Genomic DNA, 23,716 nt, shown 5'->3' with positions numbered 1-23,716 from the left:
AGTTGTTTTGTTAATAGCTGTCCACCTATCACTCAGCGCATCCTCTTGGAAAGCTGTATCATGTGGTGGAAGAGAACAATGCAAAATATTCCCTAAAGCCAAACCTCCACCCAGTTAAAAACAAAAAACAAACAAACAAAAGCCCTAACTTTGCAGGAACCTTTTGAGATCTGTCGTTTACACAAGATTCACAGTATTTATACGTATAAAGCAATGCAGCAATTCACAGCTCCAAAAACCAGTTTTATAACGCGAGCCACTGTTTCACAGCTATTATTAGTATACAGCGCTTATATAGCAGAAACGCCTCTCTAACTTCAGGAAGTTACCACTTCGATTCAAGCAGAAACTCACCCACAACGGTCAAATTCCAATTATTTAATCTTTTATTTATTCAAATAAAAAGGCAAATGGCTGTGATTTTCTCATTTAAAATGAAATGTAGGCATATTCATGTCAGAATGACAAAAGGATCACGGGGATGTAGCAGGGTTGCAGAACAAGCCCTGCATCCACTTCTCTCAAGATGTACCCTTTCTGTATTATGATCTTTACAAGATATTAACTATTAGATGAATGGTTTGTTTGCAAAAGGCTTCGAAGGAGAATGAACAAGTTGTATCTGATAACCTGTGAAACATCTCAGCAATCCAACAGGTAAAACCAATGTATTTCATACTGTAATCTTCATCATGCTTAAACTGACAAGTTTACCACCAAAATTAGTATGCTTTCATCATTTAACACCAAAAACACCAGTATTTTATGGCCTGCAGTAATCCACTTCAATTAAGTTAATGTTGTTTTTTTAATATCAGGTTATTGTAACAGTCATAATTGTTCCCAAAGAGTGCTTAAGAGCCATTAAGCAAACAAGATAAATGGCTCTTAGCTTCTTTTTTTCCAAAGGAAAAAAGGCCAAAATGAACTCAACCAATTATAAGAACTGAGTCACACCACTGCACAGTGCCCTGTGACCTAGTCACAGCTGCAAAATTAATGGAAACAGCAAATCAGCAATTATTCATCATCATCATCATCATAAAAACTAAACAAAAAAAAATCCTTTATACAGCACGAAATACACTTTGTATATTTCAAGCAAGATTGTTCACGCAGGATGCATTTTGCAATGCACATTTTTTCATGTTAAAGCATATACATACAGAGAACAGTACAGCCACAACCAATACACTTAAATACCTGTACATTATTTACATCTGAAAATACTTTACACAACTCCAAACCATCCGCGTCGTTTAACCATATACGTTTCAAAATGGAGTGTAAAATGCTTCCAGTTAACAAAGGACATTCGACATAAATGCTGCTTTCAGCTGTTCAGCAGCTCAGCAGGTTTGGGCGCTAGCTCTGTTCCATGCCGGCCATCAGTGACAGAGCTAAAGATTCCACTGTGAATCAAACCATTTAGAAAGTGAGCATCTGCACTTACATCAGCCTGCAAACATTCATTGTAATACTCAATTTCATAGTTGAAATGGAAAACTCCAGTTTATTTCTTAAATGTTAACGCTTCAAGATTTCAGATGGTAAGATATTTTCAATGTTATGAATTTCTGACATTTCTTACTGATGGTTAACTGGTAAGAACTGGCAAGAAATAAGCTCCTTTGTCTGAAATACTAATGGCTGCAAACAGAACACTGAATAAAAGCTGGGGGGAATTACGTGCGGTTAGCCATTCTCACAGACAGTTCTTGCAGACAACCTCTTACTGACTGATAAGATGGGCTATTTTAGAAGCCCATCTCCCTTCCCTATTAGAAAGGGCTGATCTCAGACGAGAAACAGGTGAACGTGCATCTAAATCCTAGCTAATTCCATTCAGAAGTCACACCCTAGCTCTAAGTGGCACTGACAACCCATTTAAGCTAGTATCAGGCTGCAAGTAGAAGCACAAATATCCTTTTCTGCTGTTTCTGGTACTGAGTAACCTCCAGCAGGCAGTCAAGAGCACAGGGGCAGATGCAGCTAAGGCATCAAAATATTAAAACGTTATTTGTTGCCCAGCTGTCACCTAGCAACATCAAAAATGCTTGTATGTGCTCTTCAGGTCTTTGTTTTAATTACTTATTTAGAAGACCGCCTTGGCTGTATCAGTCAAGGGATACAGGCTGAGGGAGCTGGGCTTGTTCAGCCTGGAGATGAGAAGGCTGCAAGGAGACCTCAACTGCACACTTCCAGTATTTAAAAGGGGATTATAAACAGGAGGGGAATCAACTTTTTACAAGGGTAGACAGTGATAAGACAAAGCGGAATGGTTTTAAGCTCAAGGAGAGAAGGTTTAGATTGGATGTCAGGGGGAAGTTCTTTACAGAGTGGTGAGGTGCTGGCACAGGCTGCCCAGAGAGGCTGTGGATGCCCCACCCCTGGAGGTGTTCAAGACCAGGTTGGATGGGGCCCTGGGCATCCTGGTCTAGGGCCACATCTGGAGGTTGGTGGCCTTGCCTGTGGCAGCGGGTTTGGAACTTGATGACCCTTGGGTTCCTTCCAACCCAAGCCATTCTGTGATCCTATGATCCTCTCTTCAAGCAAACAGGTCAACTGAAGATAGTTGTCATGAAAAATAAATGATGGTACATATATTCTAAAATGAATTAATTCAACTTATTCGGAAGTAAGGCTTTATGTTTCTCCGAATACTTCATTTATTATTTTCACAAATGAGATTCCTTAATCTGTACTGACAAATAGATTAAAACTTAAATACATTTTGTGTGATGAGTGCAGGTATATGAAAAGCATCGTGTACTTACAGTGAGGAAATGAGCCTCGGCAGACAGCTTTGTTGAGGACAGTTACAAGAAACATGTGGCAGTTTTTAAAATCAGATTCCATTTTCTCTATGGATTCCATCCTACAAAGAAGTATAAGAGAGGTACACTTACCAGTCAGTCAAGCAACTGTTACCTTCAAAACATAACCAAAACTTCACAGTAAACGACCAACATGTTCTTTGCATTGCATTCCATCTTGAACATGAACTATTTCAGTCATATCTGAGTATGCCACTCTAGAATCTAAACCGTGGCCAATTTAGACTGGAGTGCCTGAACACTATCAGACTGGCATTACTAATGATTTTGTCATCCCCTTGTAAGTATCTGCAGTTACTAGGAGGAGGTTTGTGGTTTCAGGTGATGAGAACTACTATTTTCTGAGGTATTCAAAGGAATTTCAAGACAGCCATTCCCAGTCCCAATTGTTTTGCAGCTCTCTGGGATAAACTTACACTGCCAAATAAAACAGGGACACATAGCAGGTTAAATAGGGCCCCAGTCACCCACACTGCTTTCTTATTACAGAATCACAGAACAACACACAACCGTACGGGCAGGAAAGGACCTCTGGAGATCACCTATTCTCTACATGAAAAATCTTCACCCCGAAGTCAACTTTCATAGACTTCAACATTTCTACATTTTTGCCCTTGAAATTTTGGCATAGGTTTTATAATGTGGACAGTCTATGTTAGAAAAATAAGGTTATTTAGGAGTTAGATTTAGATTTATTTTTAAGAAAGACGAAAACGTACTGCCTTCTAGAATGAAAGTCATGCAAAACAATCTCACTTTTCGTGAACCAATAGGTGTCAGCATCTGGCTGCCTATAACTTTAAATCACAGCCAGAAAACAAGATGATAAACAAAACCTATGAACATCCCATCTTATCATTGCGAACAAATACGGATGAAAACCTCTTTTTGTTGCTACGCTCTACAATCTTTGCAGATTCTCTAAAGACACATATGAACCATCCTTGTAATTAGAAAATACCGAACACACACTCACAGAAGCGTATGAAACTCGTCTATGTATGAAATCTTATCTGAGATGAATTTCACTTTTGTTAAGAAATAGCGATTAGCTTCTGGTATCTTCCGTTAAACATCTCAAAAGCACATTCTGAGCTGTGAAATCATGACTGTGTATCATTTTAGGTACGTATACTTACTTCCAAGCCCCCAAACCCGCTTGCCAACGGTCTGCAAACATCAGCACTAAATTTAAAACTTTCATTATAGCTTCCTTCACAAAGCTCACCTAAAGTAACAAAACAAAAGCAGCAACAGTAAGAAAATAATTGTTAATGAATCGCGTAATCATTTTCATTAAAGGCACAGAAGTATCCTACGCCATTTAATCTCATCTGTAAAAATGGTCTCCAAGGTGTAACACGTCTGCCCAGTTAAGACGTGTTTTGTATTTGCCCTCATTCATTTTGTGATTATTTCAATGAGGATTAGTACAGGCAGTATATGAGACAGATGACTGCAACAACAGACATGTCCGCGTTTCCTACCACACTAGCGTGTACAATCCTCCCTACATTTCCAAGCCTGTTTGGTCAAATCCCAGCATCTCTAAAAAACAAATGTATGTAAACTCCAATGTAAATAATTTAATTTTCTCTCCTTCATAGAAATGAAGCTGAGACTTGCAAGAGGAACAATATCAGTGTTAATCCTGAACAAGTTACTGTTTCCTCAAAAGGATCTATTTATTACAACGTATGTATGAACTGCAAAATAGGCACAGCATTGTTAGCACTAAACTATTTTCATGTCCTACTGAACTCAATAGATCAAATATTCCATTTTTTACCCACCTTTTCTCTTAGTAAGCAGCGATCATGGATTGTAGATAGGTATCTATAATGAATCTTTATTAATTGATCTAAATCTTTAGCTTCTTCTACCTGGTGCTGAAATTCCAAGCCGGTACTGTGAAGAATCTTAAAGAAAAAATCACAGTTATTTAAGTCCTATGTTGCACACAAATCCTTGTGACTCATTTCCAACACTTTCTTTTTGAGAGCCAATAACCGCCTGATACATTCACTCTCCCCTTTCCAATCTCAACTGGGAGGCTCAGCCTGCCAGCTACTAAAAAGTAAAAACTCTGAACTCAGTGACATTCTGTATACTTTGTATAAGTAGGAACATTATCACTACACACAGGCAGACATATTGGCTCTGGAGGAATCAGCTTGGACTACATTATTTCATTAAAGGCCAAAAAAAGGCAATTGAGTAGATATGAACCTTCTAGATGTTACCTTTATTTTTGAGAAGTAATACTTTTGGATCTGCACAGATTCTTTAGAAGGATCTAATTACATAAAGCGTCTGCAGCAACACTATGATGACCATAATAGCTCTTAAGAGATTAACAGTTTACAGAAACCTACTTTGACATGACTGTGCATTGCGCACACAGCAGCACTGGCACAAACAGCCAAGAAGAAAAAAAGATAAGAAATAATAATATCCAAAGATCAGTCTGCACATAGAACTTGTGAAGCACTCTTAGAATTATTGATTTTAACTGTCCAAATGAAAGCTGAAACATTTTTAGCTTAAATTTTAGATTAAAATCACCTTGCAGAATGGACATTAGAAAAAGACTTTGCTTTATAAACTTATATCTCTTTGGTCTGGATAGCTTTAAATAAAAAATAATACTCCATCTACAGTTACAAGTTCTTAGCATAAATGAAATTATGATATAAGACAAACCCTGGTCATGATGTAGTTGTGCAGGCTGTTAACAAAATGCATAAGTTTCACTCTTAGGAGAAACATGCGATGTATTTGTTGTTTTATACTTTCTGTCTGTGGTCCAAATCGAGGAAGCGTTCCATGTTCTAATAAAGTTCCCTCCTTAACCTGTGGGTTTTCTGCAGCACAGACTAGTTCTAAAAATAAAACATAAAAGTATTAAAATGTTTATGAAGACAAACTGTAGCTAAAATGTTACTTAAAATTGATTTGTTTCTCATTACTATGCACAATACACTGATATAAGATTTTTCTTGCAATTCAGGTGTTTTATTAAAATATAGGAGCTATATATTGTTTGGTGAAAATATATGTACAATGTAATTTGATAAATAATGGAATAGGAAAGGCTATTTAAGAGCTAATTATGTAAAAAGATAAAAATAAATAAATAAGAAATGAATACATATACTATCTCCACTAAGGGGGAAATACCTAAAACACAAAGCTTTATCTGTGAAGTTTTAACAATGGATAACCACACACTTTTAGGAACAGAATTCAGCTGATGTCCAAACGCAGATGAACCACCAACTTTCAAATTTGATTTTCCAGGATATTAATCACGCATCGACTTCATATAGGAAAGGAAAAGCATAAGCATTAATACAGTGAAGATTAAGATCTCACCAGCAGATCTCTTTCTCCAAACATCAGATTATTAAATTGCAGCTTAAAGTATTCTTTATCTAGTTTACTGTTTCTATCTCATTTACATTTTTTTTTCATCCTGTTTTCTAAACTTGCTTGCAAGATGTTACTCAAAAACTTGGGCTATGAATAAAGGGTGTAGCGAACAGATCTTACAACAGCAAGGTAGGAAGAAAGAAATATAAGCTGCTGTATAAATCAACTAGACCTGAACCAAAGAGGCAACAAGAATGCATGAACAGCATCGTCTGTGAGGCTGAGGAGATGTGAAAAACATGCTCTGCTTAATGTATCTGATTTGTGAAGCTAAAAGGGATTGATATTTTACAGATTTAATCAAACTACTCACTTCAGAAAGCAGAAGACTATTTATATCCTTAGACCAGAGAAAATGTTTTTAGAGTATCTCTTATTGAAACAGTTTCTTACCATCAAATCTTAGAACATCTAGACTATACTTGGCCCACTTTATTTGTAATAAGAGCAGAAAAACTTGATTGTAAATTTTTTGGCACTCTAGGCTTATAACTATGTCCACAGGCCAAGGAACCTAAGAACAGCAAAGGATAAGACAGAGACAGAAAAGGTAAGTCACATTAATACAACACTTCAAATCTATTCTAGAATAAAAACCCACAGCAATATTAAACTTACTATACCCTACCTTATAGCTTAATGTCAAGCCATCTAAGGTGTGGACAGGCAGTTTCTTCTTTGCCGTATCAACACTTTCAAATGATATAGACAACCTTTACAAGGAAAGAAGTGGTTTTATTGGTGGTGATCTAATTCTAAATTAGTGGCTACCTGCATTACAAATTTTTCTTCACTTTCTTAAATATCGCCTGTCTCATTTAATCTGGTAGAGCTGTGTTCCAAACATGATAACAACTCGAAGCTTCATTGAAACAGATTCTTGCAATGAATATGCGGTAATTAGTATTGAACTATGCAAGTGAAATGTATTAATATAGGCAGACGTGAAAGAAACTGTAACTAAAGTCTAATTTGCAGGATTTTGCATTTACCTTGAGCTGTCCTCCGGATAGCGCTGTCCTACTGCTTCTTGAAGCTGAACATTCAAGAAGGCAACATTCTGCCAAGTTTCCTTTTCTCTAATTTTGTCAAAAATGGACGTATAGAAATCATACATGGTGTCTCCAGCTTCAAGTAAGAAAAAGTTTCTCATAGCTTGCAAATATTCTACAAGCCTAAAGAAGGAAAAAAAAATATAGAGCATTACTTAAGTCTTCATCATACAGGTGAAACCAAGCCTTAAGAACTCTTCATTATATGTACTGAACAGAAATGTAATAGAATCCACTGCTCAAGAAAGCCCCCAAACATGTTCAAATAAAACAAAATAATCAACTCATTTTTTCCTGCTAACTCGAAAGGCACGTTGTCTTCAACAGATGTGATCATGGCATTCAGCCTTCTTACAGGCCAGGCAATTCTCAAAAATGGCTTAGAGTTTGGCAATCCTGTCCTTCTTTCTGAACAGAACTTAAGAAAGCTCTGTGTAAGGAAGGACTTCAAAGTGAAGCTCCAGAAAGTGACAACAGCGATTCTTCCTTTGCAGTGCAGTAAGAAGAACAGTACCTCTACATCTCTTTCAAAACACAACTGCAAAAATACATTAAGTACTTCAGGTAGCTTGAAAGCATGACTACTTCTGACCACCTAAAAGGAATAGGCCATTTTACTTCATGTTGTATAAAAATACTGTGTAACATTGTTTCATGTAGTATAAATTTTATATCACCATAACGAAATTTCAGCCTACATAAATACATTCTGGCCTCCTAAAATTCATCTTCCAGTTTCAAATGGCAACACTATTAAAAATACTGTCCAAAACAATTTCCCTGTTTTTCTTCAGGGGGTGTTCAACAATGTATTTGCTGTTGGTTTAAAGTAGATAGACCAAAGTTTCACTCGTGACTATCTTAGATCTCCCCTTTTTTGTTAAGTATTTTCTTGATGATTCAGTTGGTATAGAAAGGCCTTTAGTCCTTATTTTTTTAAAAAGAAAATTCCTGCTTTTACTTATATGGCATAACACTGATAATTAGAAATGCTAAACACATTACTTTCTTACCTATAATCCTTCTTTAAAGTTTGCATTAGATTACCACAGCACTCCAAGTATTGCTTGTCTATGTGAGGATAAAGACAAGACCTCAATGTCAGTTCAAAAGTCTGGCAGGTGACCGATTCCGAGGATCTGTCCACACAAACATCCCCACCAGTAAACTTCTCATGGAAGTCGCTCTGCTCCAAATATAATCTTAAAAATTAAATAAAATGAAAATACTTAGGGAAGAATACATATAATTTGCACAATATATAGAAGAAAAATGTCATACTTTAGAAAATTTTAATCAAAATTGGAACCTCTGCTCAAAAAATAGGATTGCAGAATAAAAGCTGTTTGCAGCTATTAATTGGAACTGTTACATTAAAAGTTACATTATTACTACGTAATGTAGAATTATATAATATTAGAGTTACAACCATTAATATATTAGTTATTAGCTTCACAACATAGTGACCAGGAATAATATGAAAAAGGATGGCATACTGTAATCACTGAACTGCTAAAGGAATAATTCTGAAAAACAACATCAAGTTTGAACACTATCCAGCTTAATAAACCCTTTCTCATTGGAACATTTACAATTATGCTACCATTATGTACATATAGTAGCCAGATGAACTCCCCAGGAAGGAAAAATTTAAAAACAGACAAACAAACAAAAAAAAGAAAGCCAGCAAAAATGTGGGGAAAAGAACAGAGTTCGTTTGAGGCACCTTGAGTGTTAGATACCTATATTATTTGCCCGCAGCCTACATTTGTTAAGTTTAATTATTACTGTATCAGAGGAGGTCAACTAATTATAATAATGTTTGAAAAGCTGCTCAGTAGTTTAATCCAGTGTAAGAAGCCTGGTTCACTGCAGATATCGCCTTGATAGACTGGATGAGTCAGACATTGAATTAACTTGACTATCTAATTTAAACAAATAGTACCAACAAACAAGAGAGGTGATAGTTTTATCTATTAATAATTATGGTTTCTTTAAAACGACTTCCTCCTAAGTCTGAATTGAAAACACAAAAATTGCCAACTAGTATTTAGGAAGAACTTCAATAGCTGTTTCTTATTTGAAACGACAGAAGAAAAATATTTTTAGAGTGTATATCGCATACAAATTCCAAGCAAGCACATTTAAAATTTAGATTTTACAACAGCATTCACTACTCAAACACTTATTTGTGTGCAAAAAAGGTCAAGAGAAAGGCTGCACCTTTTTTCTGCGCTAACCGATGTAAGCAGCCGACTCCTCACTGATTTGTTTTTCTCTAACTAAGCAGAAGGGCAGTATTTATTGAGGTTCTGCCACTGATTACTGGTGTTCCTCTTTATTCTGTTTGCTTGTTTTCTGCAGCAGTAATAAAAATTTACTTTACCAAACATCACTAAGCAGAACACTGCTCTCAGCGACACAGCAGGAAGATCATTCATCTAGTGGGTATTTACTTACCTGGCAAAATTAATAGCCAGCAGTGGATCATGGACATCATCCAGTTCCAAGTGCCTTTCTGCTATAGATTGCATCTTTATCAGGCTCTGCTTGGTGGCCTGCTGCTCTGTAATAATATCTGGAACAGACTCTTCCCCGTGCCTCAGGCGAGACTGCACAGATTCCAGGAACAGCGTATACAAACTCTTTCTTTCAGCATCTAAACTGGGCAACACGTTTCATGGTAAGATTTCATTGTAAGAGAAAATATCACCTGAACTACAAGAGCAATGGCAGAATTCAACATACACTTGATATATTTTAAACTAAACTTAGGCCACTCCTTAAGTCAGTACTTAGAGCTAAATATTGCTAGATTAGTTGGGCTAGTCCAATGCTTCCAGTCAGGCATTTGGTTAAATGCATTGCTAATCAGAGACTGTAAGAGAACTTTCTCATAGAGCAAATTATTTCTCAGCACCTAAAACAACCACGTCACAGAGGGAAACGAGCCTATAGAGATGCCACATAATTCAGCTATCCCTATTAACCCCACAGAAATTGTGTGACCAAAAAATGCATTTCATCTCCTCCAAAAAAAAAAAAAAAAATCAACATTGATTACACTGCTACACTGTTTTACAATCATTCAAAAAAGAAACCTAGCTATAAATACACATAAAAATGTCAGTATAAGTTTCATCTAATTATTAGTAAACTTTTTCTGTTGAAGAACTTCTGTATGCTATCTCGAAATTACTCAACCACTTAATAACGAACAACAACTAGTTATTAGACCAAAACATAGTTTTACTGCTTACCGTCTGTGTTTGTCTAATAACAAATGAAATATTTTGAAAGCATATAAAAACAAGTTTATGAAAATTAGAAGCAACAAGACCTGAAGCCAGTACTTGATCACTGATCATTGTTTGCTTTGTTCTTGTCACTTGATTGCATTGGAAGAGTACGTTTTCGATCAGAACTGGAGTTACAAACCATGATACTGACATGTAAGGAAGACAGTTAAGTTGTTCTATAACCACAGAAACACCAGTATGTAAAATTTTCCCATGCTGTTTTAGGTACCCTATGGCACGATACTCCACCAACTGCCAGCTCACCCCTGGATGCGGCCTGCTGTGGAGAGCCGTCTTTGCATTGAAGATTCTTCAACAGCTGCATGGATTTTCCAGCCATGATGATTTGCTTTAGCACAGGTTTCAGAAAGGAGACCATCGTGTGTTGCCTGCTTGAAGGGGCCTGATCACTGCCAGAACTGGCACTGGCATTATCACTCATCTTCTCTTCGTTCTCTGTCTTTTCTGACACACTATATAACGTGTAGGTAGCATACCAAAAATCTCTGTGATTAACCGGAACATTTTTGTTCCTGCAGAGAAGGAAAAAAATAAAAACAAAACACATTGAATACTTTCCTTTTTAAAAGATGAAACTTCCTTACTGGAAGGTTTATCTTCATCTTCGCACTACACTTTGCCTTTCTTTGAGAACAGTCAAGGAGTACTTTCAAACTACGAGTGTCCAGCATCAGTACCCCTACCTCTGAATGATGAATTCCTTTGCAGGATCAAACAAATTGCCGTGGACAATCCACTCATCCACTGTCTGTAAGTATGGCCTCACAGTCTCAACCCAGAGAGAGAACAGAAGGGACACCTGAATTGAAAGAAAGACAGAAAGAAAAAATGTAGCTGAACATTTTTCCAGTAAATATTACAAGCAACGTGGCAAAGTCTAATCCGTTAACTGTACGATAGTAAGTTCATAAGATATACTTAGCTATACTTAAAGATTTTTAGAGATAAAATATTCAACTGAAAATTACAGGCCTAGCAGTATTAATGGAGATGTGCATTGTGCAAGTTTCCCCTTATTACTTTTGTCACTGCAATGAGACCCAAACAGCAACTTTCATTACTCTCACTCTGACACCCCTTAAGTGATAACTGATAGTTGTAACACACCGTGGTTTTATAATGCAGAAAATGGGGAAAAAAGGACACAGTGACATCTACGACATTTTCACTAGTGCTCATCTCCTCATGAATCTTGTATGTAGTTTGAGTGAACTCTTGTCAGAAAACACTAATTCATTATGGCTACCAGATTTGTCCTCAGTTGCTGAAGGACAGTGTACTCCTGTCAGCAGAATGAAATCTACGTTACCAAATATTCTAGAGTGTGATTTCATTAAGGAAGAATGATTTTGCCTACCGTTTGCTCAGATGCTTCTCCAACACTGTCATATTCAAGAATAGCTTTGTAAAGAGTATTAAGCAGATGAGATGCTCGTACAACATTTCTAGTGTCAGGTGGCACTTCCGCTACTCCTGTGCTAAAAACCTTGTGAAGCACCTTCAGCTGTGCCAGGCGGGGAGACAGCTTATCTATTACTATTGAAAGTGTGACTGTTTTGTCTGAGGTAAAAAAAAAAAAAAAAAAAGAGGGGGGAAAAAAAAAAGATGTATAAAGGCAACATGCAACAGAAAATCAGATTTTGGTACTGCTATTCATGAGGTTTTAAAACGCAGCTTGGCATCTTTCACAGTTTCAAAACGCATTCACATAATATTTTGCATGCTTCCCTCATAAAAATTTCCTTCTGTGCCTCCCTCTTGTAAAACATCCCGTACAATTTCCCTCGCACCGTACCTTTGTTAATGATGCATTTTTCAATTTCGGTAAGTTCTTCTTTGAAGCTAATGAAGTATTTGTATAAGGCCCACATAAAAGCTTGGTATGTTCTGAATGGGGCTTCGGTGGTCTTCTTTGGAGTAGAAACATTTTCTGGGCTGTGTCCCATCACTTCATCAATAAACTTCTGCAGTCTAAACACAACTTGACCATACGCAGCTATCTGCTCCAACAAAGACCTTAGGCAATTCTAGAATAAAGATATATTCTTTATTTTATGAAAGCCTAACAATTAAATCACCAGATATTTATCTGAATTAACATGCAATGAAATTCTGCCATCTCTATTGCTTCATCACATTCACACATATAGGCACAGCCCACTCTGCTCTGACTAAAAGAACAATTACAGAAATGTTACTTTCCCACAAGCAGTGTAACTTCCTATTCCCAAAAATTACGTCTTCCTGCTGACAGATACGTTCAGCTGAGATTCAGAAACAACTTACGTGGGTTAAGTGAGTTACAATAATATCGTTCCGCACAACCACTTTTCCATCATTCAGCTGAAAGATAAAGAGCTTTTTCACTCCTGAAAGTAGCCTTGAAATGAAACAAAAAGATCAATGCTTTTTCTCCGCCTTTATGGACTCATAACAACATTAATAAAAGGATCAGCTCTGCCTTGTCTACATTTCTTGTTTTCAAATGTAGGGTGATCAAAGATCAACTATGATGCTATTCATACTGTTAAGTTGTTGCTAGAACAAGAGCAAAACACTGACACTAGGCAAACACACCCTAAAATTCCTCTCCAAATAAGACATCTTCCAGCTATGGGATGAGTCAAAACCTACTTTGCAAAGTTGGACACTGTATTAAAAGACTCTGGGGCAAGATACGAACACGTTAGTTCTTCGTAACAGTTAGACTTGAGGAATGAATACATACAAGCAGCAGTAAACTATTTTCTTTGTAAATCTCAATGGTTAAATATACACCAGCAGCATCTTTGTTGTCAGCAACACTGGAAGCTAAAAGCTCTTGTAATAATTCTTTCTTCAGATACAACCTCAAAGATAAACCTCTTACTTCCTTGAACGAGGAAACAAAAACATAGAAACTTAAAATGTATGCTTTTTGATGTTGCTCTTACCAAAGAGTTTCCCTTATAACCTGAGTTTCTGTGACCAGTGTTCTCTCTTCTGGCACATATAAAGGGTCACTGGTGTACAAGTGGTGGTCCCTAGTAAAATGTGAAATGAAAACAATTTAAGGGCTGAAATCAAAGATCAATAATCCGAAAGTAAGGATGAAGCAACACTCTTAAGGCTCAGTTTTGCTCTCAATGTATATGGATAGATACAACATTCGTAGACATTTTAAGTCTATAAAGAATAGCAGAGCTTGTTTCCACGTTGTGAAGTAAAATACTATGGAAAATATTCACTATCATCTAGCTTTACACAGCAAGAGAAACAATTAGGTAGGAAATAAGTAATGAATTCAAGATTTGTTTTTTTAGTTATTTCACATTCAATGGTATGAAAAGTTATGGAGTTATCTTTCCATTCCAAAAACTAAGTTAAAAAGTAAAGTTTCAGTTTCCTTAACTCATAGCAGCAAATTCATACTTTATCTCAAAATTTGCTTCTGAAATTGAAACTTCCACAGGCAACTATGAACTATGATACTCCCTGTAGTATCTCACAATTCTTTGTAAACCTTCCACAGTATTTTTCATATTTTAGGACGTAATGATTATTCATATTTGTAGTATTTGACTCTTTATCAAAGGCAACAGTGACACAAGCAGTAACTATACCAGCTTTATACTTTAACAGTAAAGATGCTTAATTAAGTCGTTCTTTAGCTTTACACGCCAGCAAGGAAGATGTAAGTGACACAGTTTTCTCACCAGACTGCAGCTAGGTTGGAATGCAAGTGCAAACTATGAGAAAAACGAGGAGCTCTTCCTGTCCAGTACTGAGGAACAACATGCTGCTCCAGCCAGCTGCGGGCATCAGGCTCACCAACTGTAAAAACACATGACTGTGGGTGAGGTATTTTTATTTGTTCAGGAAATGCTTATAAAAACACACGGAAATGTTATTAATAAGCCTATCCGCTCAGCTGCAGAAGCAAAGATCTTTTCATATAAATCACAGTTTTCAACTACTCACATTTCACTTTGCTCATGTAACTTGTGCTTCATGCACTAATTCATTCACACAGAAATGTCTCACCTCCTAAAGTTGTAAAATTCTTAAAAAACAGACTCGGAGATGTGCCTAGCTTTCAACTATTCCTCGGAGAATGCATTTCTATTTCAGGCAGTTGTCATATGATATATACATGTCATGGTTTTACGATGTTTGGTTATCAGTATTCCACATCATAACATCATGTAGTGCACTGGGAGTTAAAGAGTTAATGCTCCAGGTTGGGGAACCTGTCCTGGAAGAGAAGAACTACTACATTCCCCAGAGGACTGTTCACTGTTCTATTATCACTTCCGCTGGGGGGGGAGACTAAAGGCCTTCAAGACAAAAGGCCTTCATAGGTCACCTAATGGATCACCTGCCTTGTCTCTGCTGCTTGTCTCATCTCAGCATTAAAGTAAGGCCTTCTGCTTTCAGACACTCTCTCTCATTACATTTGACTTATTAGCTTAAATTCTAATGATATTGTATTATATTGTACTATAGTGTGTTACCTTGCATTCCGATATCTTATTTAGTACAATACTTTGTTTCTCCTCAGATCGACGTTGCTGTTTTGTTTTAGGGCCCATCTCTCTACCTTTTCCCTGTTTCCCTTTTCCAGGGCATGGATCCGTGGGTCCCTCTGCCCTGCTAGTCATGGAGCTGGGCCAAACCAGCCCGTAAACCGTTGACAATACAAAACAAAGCAGACTTCAAAAATAAACTGCCAAATATCACCATCTTTGTCACGCTGTTCCTTTTTACTATGCATTCAGTACATGTGTTTTTCTTAAACGTGATTACCAAGGAAACCTTAACTAATCCCAGTAGATAACTACCACTTATACAAATTATGAATATTACAGGCTTCTTATATAGGATATCATACACTCAACAATATTCTACATGAAAATCTACTGCTATAGCTAATACTCTGTGAAGCTATTCAAGAATAAGCCACCAATGCTCTAATGACATATAACTAATTTTTCAGAAGCGTTTTATACCTAGAACTGAGTGAATCATTTCTGTTGCCAATTAAATATTATTTTGGCATCCTGATAGTTAATAATAAACACTTACTTTATACCCATGAAGCTGCATGCTACATCTACTGTAGAAGTTTTCACTTCTGTCTTGGAATATTTACGCCTATTCCCACACAAATAAACAGAAGCCTTCTCCATTAGCATCAACAGAAATTAAATCAAGCTTTCCATACTGAAAAATTAAACATGTAAACACTAAAGTGAATCTTGAAATTATAATTATAGGTCTAAAATGCAGTATCTCATCAAAAAATAATAAAGCAGCATTTGTTTGTAATATCTGAGTATGTATGATTAGATTAGAAGAATTAATACTTAAACTAACCTTTCCAGGAAACATTAGGTACTGTTTTCTTATGTGGATCTTGGTCTTCTAAAGGTGTTCTGTCTACTTGAATACCCGAGTCCTCCCTGCTCAAAGGCTGAGTATCTTCCTCCTCCTCACTTTCTCCAGACCAATCCTAACAAGAGAAACAAAACCCCACACGTTCCAATGCAACACAATGGACATATCCATGCTCAGTTCCTATTGACTTGTTGAAGCTGAACATAACAATTTTCTTTCTTTCACTGCAAAGCTAATTCAGGACATTAAAACTAACATAACTGTCTCACAGAGACTAGTTTAAATTATATTAACATCAAAGCTGCAAGTTTTAGGTGAAAGAAGCATTTGTATTTATCTGCACAGAAACTGAGCACAATTGGTTTTAAGTGTAGAATAAAACACACGCTACTGATTTCTCATGTTATATTCCACATGCCCACAGTCACAAGAGAAGACTCTGATGACGATACTGTGCTTTTCAAAGTTACTGATAGAATTTCTCCTTCTGAGACTCAAAATGTAGCAGACCTGAACTTCCTCTGCTTCTTACTTCCCACCAAAACTTCTCACAATACTGTCAAGATTCTAACTTTCGGAAGCCCACGTTAGGATGATCCAGGAAATCCACATATATTCCATTAATTTCAACTTGCTTGGAATTCTGCTGTAGTCCTCACCTCCTCTTGCCATATACATCCTACTTTGATGCTAAAAATTTCATACTCCTTTATACTACGTACGATATTTGGTTAAGGCTAGCAATATTAAGTACAAAAGAGGTCAGAAGAGTACACTGGCTGCCAAAGAAAAGAAATTTATTTTCCCTGAAACATTCCAGGGGGATCAGAACTTAGGAGTGGAAGTGTTTAACTGTAGAGCTAAAGGAAGTTCTGATTAGTAGCAGGAAGACAAGGCCAGCTCAGTTGCAAAGCTAAGTCAGAATGAAAGGAAGAACAAAAGCATTTCTATTACTGCTACTCTCCTCGAGTCTGCATGTATTTCATGGTGTTAAGTAAGAAGCAGCATGGCAGGGAATCCTTTAAGAATCAATGTAAACAGAGCACACAAGCCAGGGCAACTTAAGCAGGTCTCCAGCACACTTCAGAACAGTTTATATGCTTTCCTTTTACTTTAAGAAATTACTTACTGGTGAATCTATGCCTGGGCCAAAGTAAATTTCTTCTCCTTCCAACAAATACTTTCCCCAATCAAATTTTTCTTCTTTTTCTAGGAGAAGTATAAATAAAATAACATAGTAAGTATCACTTCACTCTGACCTCCTTTGAAAACAAATTCCAAAGCTTAAATTACCTTTATTCTCTAAATCTAAAACAAAGACATTGCTGTCCACTTAAGGCTACAGCACTGTTCTTTTAACAAGGTTATACACTTTCAACACGACACACAAACTGTGATATCAACTCGGTACATTCTTTATCTATGAATTTTCAGTGTTGCTGTTTATACACTCAAAATATGCAGCACAGAGTGCTATCAGCATATTTATATCTATTATTCTACACTACCCTATGCTTCAGTCCTGGAAAAACATGCAAGAATGCAACATATCACTGACTGTGAGTGACTCCATTAGCTTAGTGGAGACATTCTAAATGTGTAACTTACATATACACAAGTATAGTGGACTATAAACAACAATAAAGCAAGAATCGTCTTACTCTCCTAAAGACACCACATATCCATGATGTGATGTGTCATATTTTAAAAGTAACAAATCACACTTAGAATATATTATATCTTAAACATGAAGCTTACTCAACTGTAATTAGAGCTGTTTGAGATAACCTCTTCATATTCACATTCCTGGAATGGGCTGAAAGTGCATTCAAAACACCGCCGAGGGAATGTGCAGAGATCATTCAAAAAGGAATCTTAAGATGCAAGATTTTCTTTAGGTTAGTCTGAAATATTCTTCTTTCAGTCTATGATACAACACTGTAAACAAATGGGGGATGGTATCCACTCAAACTTAAGCACAAGCCTCATTTTAGGCACTGAGTGAAACAGTCCTACTTCAGAACGCAGGCAACTGGGGTCTCCCTCTGGAAACCTTCAAAGGTATTTACCTTTCCTTGACTACATTGGGAACATAGGAATTTATATTACCAAAGCTGTTTCAATACATATCCTATTAAGGTGCAAGACAGAGACTGAGGATAGAAACCAGTTGTCTGTCTTTGAGCGTGTAAGAGCTCCCAAGGTACTTTGCTGGCTGGAAAACTCAATTATGGAATGTAACATAAACAGGAGGTAGGAAAGGCTATTTGCAGACTATTTGAAATGTATACATCATAAAAAAGACAATCAATAATGCACTTTGATGTGATGGAGATCATAAAACCGAGAGGAAAAACAGCCTTCTTATCAGCTTGTATTAACTGAGTGCAACTTTTATTAGCAACACAAACATCTTGTAAACTTACCTGCTTCTTTTTCTCTTGGTTTTTCCACATAGGTGGTGTTAGATGGAGAATCAGACAAACATAGCAGAAGAGACAGTATGGAATAGTGTGTATCTGTCTATAAAACACGTTAGAAAAAAAAGCCAATTAAAAAGATATCGAAAAGATTTTGGTTAAAAACAACTTCAGCCTATTATCTTTAAGAACGCTCCACATTAATTCTCTCACCTCAGTCCTGAACCAAACAAATAAGATCTGCAACACGACATCCAACGTTATCTGCTCTCTTTTGCCCACTACCTAGTTGATCAATATGTAAATACTTAGAAAACATCCTCAGCTGCCTCTTACTGAGCAGCAAATGAGGCGATATGGCAAAAAGATAAGAGGAACCCAAAACTACTGTGAAAGTGAGAAGTCATCGGAGGCCAGGGTAAGTATACACAGCTAAATCAACATGGACAAAAGAAATGGGCCTGCAGGTACCTAAGTCTAATTTCCCACATTCATATAGTTTGTTATTTCAAATAGAGGCTAAATCAGAGTTAGCTAAAAACATTTCATTTAGATATCATCTTCACATCATCTTCCCTCATCTGAAAACCTACACAAAGCGTTAAGGATGCATTTTTAATTCTGATGTTGTGCTAAAGCAGTTTTGAAACGGGCCTTCAACCAAGCTAGAATATTATAGCAGCAGTAGTCTTTGGCAGAGATTGGTGTCACGGTCCTAATTCCTAATACTTGCTTAGAGGACAATCACTGTTGTCAGAAGTGAGCTTTTCTTTTCTGAAGCAAGATTTCTCACTGGCCTGATTCCTCAGCAGAACACTTCACAACTAGCCATGTGGATATTCTGCTATCTACATCCAATATGCATGAACTTAAAAAGTTCAAATACATATATATACACATAAAAAGCTCGTTGGGAATGTGATCCAAGTCCACTTCTAAAAAAAAATTCTCAATTTTTTTTTGTAGAGCAGCATCACCCTCAACTAGTGTACATAGAATACAACATGTCCCTACTGAACGTTACTGACCTTAAGAGTTAGTCAAAGAGCCTTAATAGGTCCTCAACAGAACCACAAATGAGAGCTGGCATTCCACTTAGCAGGCACAAAACTGTTAAATACCCAATCTTCCCAGTTATGTGACACTGCTTAAAACTAAAAGCAGTTTAACTTCCAAGTATGAGATATATAATATCTCCAGCTGTACTCCAGTCACAATTAAAAAAAAAAAAAAGTCTTAGGATGCTTGTAACGTTCAAATATAAAGTGCTTGCTTGGATTTTTGTTTTTATTCGACTCTCAAGTACAAGTTAAAGGTTCGTAACAAACAAAAGTCTATGGAGTATGGTACGGTAACTGAAGATGTGCGAGCTACTGAGAGTTCAAGAGTTTTCTCCACAAAGTAGAGGAAAACTAAAATAGTCCTAAGAGAGGTATATGACAGCAGATCAAAGAGAAGGAGAATCATCTCCAACTATGAACAGAGTCTTGTATTAAAGAATGACATTATATGGAGCAACACCCCTCAAACTGCAAGCTCAAACCTCCTAATAGCAGAAACTTCCAGTTTTCAAAGGTGAAATTTATAATAAACTACCACAATGGAAAACACCCAAGTGAGACAACTTTTGCCATTTCCACTCAGGCCACACCTTAAACTGCTTTGATACAACTGCAAAGGCAAAAAAAAAACCCAACCCACTCCAAAACCACAAATGTAGTCTCAGCAAGGAAGCTACAATCCAGGAGTGCTCCATCTGGGAATAATAAAATCAAAAGGTTCAGATTCATTACTTAAGGTAAAAATTTGGGCAAAGAGCAAGAATTTCTGCTCAGTTAGCCACTGTTTTAAAAGGTCTAGACAAGGGCTCAGCTACAGCATTTGTATTATGTTGACCACAAAACATTTGCTCAGCAGTAAAAATAGGTTCTTTAAGTCGTGAAAATGAGCACACTGGAACACTGAAAGGACAATAAAACTGCTTTCAAAACAAATAGGGAAACTGCAGAATACAACTCTGAAAATCCATGCTGTGAACAGCAACCACAAACTCTACTGCTAAGCCATGTGAAATTTCCAACATGACATTACAGTAGAAGCCCACTGCATCAAGAAGAGTGCAAAAAGGAGAAGGAAACTGAAACATACATACTTTTGTTTCTTCTATGCTTGGGAGTGGTGAATTCAGAAATTTTTCTGTTAGTCTCTTCCAGCTTGCTGCTTTTCCCAGGTCAGAATGAACTATCAATTTTTCATGTATTCTAATTAAAAATAAATAAATAAATACAAGTAATGCTTCAAAAAAATTAACTAATCCATCATTAATCCATAAACACATAACTCACCCTTCTATAGTCCTCTCCACTTTATGGCTGTTCACATCAAGGAAACGGTGAAATCTGTATGAGAAATCTGTATTAGAATACGTTTGATAGGGCAACTTATGTAAGAAAGAAAATAAAGTCAATTTACAGGATGGCAGATTTTTTATCTTATTTTCTGTTTAACAAAGCCTGCTTAATTCAGCAACATCATTAAATATCCACAAAATTTAATCTCCGTGCCTCTTATCTCCAGAAGGATTAACGGCGATCAGCCTTAAAGACAGAAAAATGGAACGCAGCTTAAATTTAAACCAGCAATTTCAGATGGATGGAAAATTACTGCAGTAACAGCAAAGTAATTAAAGTATGTCATCAGTTAAGTCAAGCAAAGCAAGGAGATAAAAAAAATATTACTGTCAAAGTCACCCGTGTCAAACACGGAAATTATCTGGGACCTGTACTGCAAGCACAGGCTAAACAAACACCCACATGGAAAGGTCTGTAAACCCAAATGAAACTCCTTTGTAAATGGCAAAAGACAGTGCCTAAAAGAAAAGAGAACCTCATCCAAACAAACAAAAAGATAAACCACCAAAAGTAGCATGTAGAGGGGTTAAACAAAAACAAACTTGTGAAAGGTACGACAGACTTTGCATAGGAATAAGGTTCTTCAGTTAGGTAGACAGGGAGAAAAAACAGGAAATGGGATGTAACAGCACTGAGCACATGAGCAAGAATCAAGATACCAAGAACACAGGCTTGAAAGCTAGCTGAAACTCATTTCTGTCTGCAATCATATGAAAACCACTGCCTCTGAAACAGAGACAAAAACCAAGTTTAACCAATCAAATTTGGAAAAAAACAGTTTAACATCACCTCAGTGTCAAGGTAATGAGCTAGAAAATGAAACCGCAAGCCTAATAGCAAGGCTTTTTAATAACATCATTGGAGGATAAAACATGCCTGTATCTAAGAAACGAGAAAGAACCTTTTTGTTCACCACGGATCTACTAGCCTGATTTCAGCTGCGTCTAAGGCTTTGGAATAAATGCCAGATAGAAGGACTAGAAATGACAGTAAACAGTGGCAGGCACAAGAATTGGAAGACCTAGGGAAAAAAAAAAAAAAGGCTGGAAAGAAAAATTTAAAAGTCCCATCCAAGGCAAAAATAAGTTGTCAGGGCGAAAGGAAGTTATTAATGAGAATGATCAGAGGTTTTGAGAAACCCTGGGGCCATGAGCAACATTTAGACTCAGCACGACCACTGTTACAAGCAATGCTTCTTGTATGCGGCTACAAAAGGATTACATGCAGTACTGTGATACATAATGCAAAATATTTCTGGTAAATAAAAACATCACAATGGGACAACAGTTACAACACCATATCCCTGTATCCCCAGTGCACACAAGAGGCCTCCTTAATATCTATCCAAGCTGAACTTGTCAAACCTCCACACTGCTGTCCAACGGCTATATAAAATAGCCTTATTTGAGCCTATGAGGAGCTCAGATTCCCTGCCTCACTCAATGCAATGCAGTAATGCAGCTGCTTACCTAAAAACTGGATCTAAATAGCGTTACAACATATTCAGTGCTCACTGCATACAGTTCAGCAAGCGCGTACAGCCCAGCAGTGGCAGCAGCCAACTGGTGGTGAGGGAAATTGGAAATGGGTCATGTTAGGAGTGGCAGCAGACAGTGAAATGGTAGTTGTGATAACAGAAAGGGAAGTTCAGTAGGAACATTTCGGATGGCACTGCAATAAAATGAAAGGGATGCAGCCACTGCAGAATTACGGGACGCAGGTTAAAATACACCATGTTTATGACGAGCTCAGATGACATTCGGTATCAGCAGCGCTCCAGGCCGGCAGCTCGCTGCTCTGCTCACCACGCACAGCCATTACTCTTCATTTCCCTGCAACCAACAAAACGCTGCCCGGTGAGGCGAGGCCGCCGAAGGGCACCTTCCCACGCGAACACCGCAGCAGCGGCGCAGCCCTCCTCCGCAGCCGGCCCGGAGCGCGGCCCACACACGAGCCTCGGGGCCGCGCAGCGGCGCCCCTCAGACCGCGGGCGCTGACCTGAAGTTGGACCAGGCGAAATTCAGCGCCGTCTGGAACCGGCCGCCGCCCGGCTCCTCCTCCCGCTCCTCCTCCTCCTCGGGGAGGCCGGTGACGCTACGGATGAGGGCGCGGACGGCCCGGTCCTGCTCTTGTTCGAAGCGGCTCCGGCGGCCGGGCGAGGCCAGCAGCGGGGCCGCCATCACCGCGGCGCGGGAGGAGGACCTCCGGGAGGCGCCACAGAGCCTCCTGCCGCACCTCTCGCGAGATTTCGCAGCGACTCCTCACGAGAGCACACACCCCCCTTCCCCCCTACTAGTGTGGGGAAATGGGAGTGAGGCGGGAAGGGATTGTGCGCATGCGCGAGGCGGGAAGGGAGGATGATAGTGGACGTGCTGTATGGTCATGTGGCGGTGGGAGGGCTCAGGGGTGTGAGGGGCTGCTGGTGTTGCTGAGGAGTTGTGCGAGAGTGTGTCGTCTCAGGGTGTTTGCACCCACAGCCACAGATCTGTGGTTGGCGGGTGTCACTTGTTCACAGAAGCACAACACAGGGTGGGTCATTAACTGCTGAGTAGCAATCCTAATAAAGAGTCAGGGCAGGCCCCACGTCACATAGTTCGTCCCCAAAATAGCACAGAACCATAGGGTTTGGAGGGAACCTCTGGAGATCGTCTGCTCCAACCCATCTCATATTGTGCATGTCTTGGCAGTGAGGAGGGTCTGAAGTCAGGGTAGGGTGCTCCACCACTCAGAGGTTTTCCCTGGGGTTTTGTGCACAGTGTCGCATCATCCTCCCTGTTGTCATGAGCAGTAAATTGGATTTCAGCCTTTTCATAAGCTCCCCCACCCCAGCAGGTCCAGCTGCCAGTGAGCTGTCCTCAAGCAGCCGCA

General features: G+C 38.2%; 1 protein-coding gene across 3 annotated transcripts; it reads right to left on the bottom strand.

Moving 5' to 3' along the window:
- Positions 1-368: 368 nt before the first annotated feature.
- Positions 369-23,044, bottom strand: TUBGCP5 (tubulin gamma complex associated protein 5). Of its 3 annotated transcripts, XM_004938463.5 has the most exons (25): positions 22,847-23,044; positions 22,579-22,680; positions 20,783-20,836; positions 20,590-20,698; positions 18,444-18,540; positions 17,781-17,891; positions 17,147-17,226; positions 15,997-16,132; positions 14,337-14,454; positions 13,575-13,664; positions 12,928-13,021; positions 12,437-12,668; positions 11,999-12,201; positions 11,325-11,440; positions 10,885-11,153; positions 9,782-9,980; positions 8,335-8,523; positions 7,262-7,444; positions 6,898-6,982; positions 6,663-6,783; positions 5,541-5,719; positions 4,631-4,756; positions 3,977-4,065; positions 2,778-2,878; positions 369-1,412 (listed from the first exon to the last, which is right to left on the bottom strand). In XM_004938463.5, the coding sequence occupies exons 2-25, from the start codon at positions 22,605-22,607 to the stop codon at positions 1,366-1,368; spliced, it is 3,057 nt and encodes a 1,018-aa protein (XP_004938520.2). In that variant the 5' UTR covers positions 22,608-22,680; positions 22,847-23,044; the 3' UTR covers positions 369-1,365. The 3 variants fall into 3 exon arrangements, with proteins under 3 accessions (XP_004938520.2, XP_004938518.2, XP_003640573.2); XM_004938461.5 differs by lacking the exon at positions 22,579-22,680; XM_003640525.6 differs by lacking the exons at positions 17,781-17,891; positions 22,579-22,680.
- Positions 23,045-23,716: the final 672 nt, after the last annotated feature.

This window comes from Gallus gallus, chromosome 1 (assembly GCF_016699485.2).
Source record: "Gallus gallus isolate bGalGal1 chromosome 1, bGalGal1.mat.broiler.GRCg7b, whole genome shotgun sequence".
In the NCBI taxonomy this organism is placed as follows: Eukaryota; Metazoa; Chordata; class Aves; order Galliformes; family Phasianidae; genus Gallus; species Gallus gallus.
Note: the sequence above shows the minus strand (reverse complement) of the source record. Positions and strands in the feature narration are given on the sequence as shown.

Coding starts and splice junctions, on each gene's coding strand:
- TUBGCP5 (XM_004938461.5), bottom strand. CDS start 23,028: ATGGCGGCCCCGCTGCTGGCCTCGCCCGGCCGCCGGAGCCGCTTCGAA. Junction 20,699..20,782: donor GTGGAGAGGACTATAGAAGG/GTGAGTTATGTG, acceptor ATTTTTAATTAG/AATACATGAAAAATTGATAG. Junction 14,455..15,996: donor ACCTAATGTTTCCTGGAAAG/GTTAGTTTAAGT, acceptor GTGTTTTTACAG/TTGGTGAGCCTGATGCCCGC.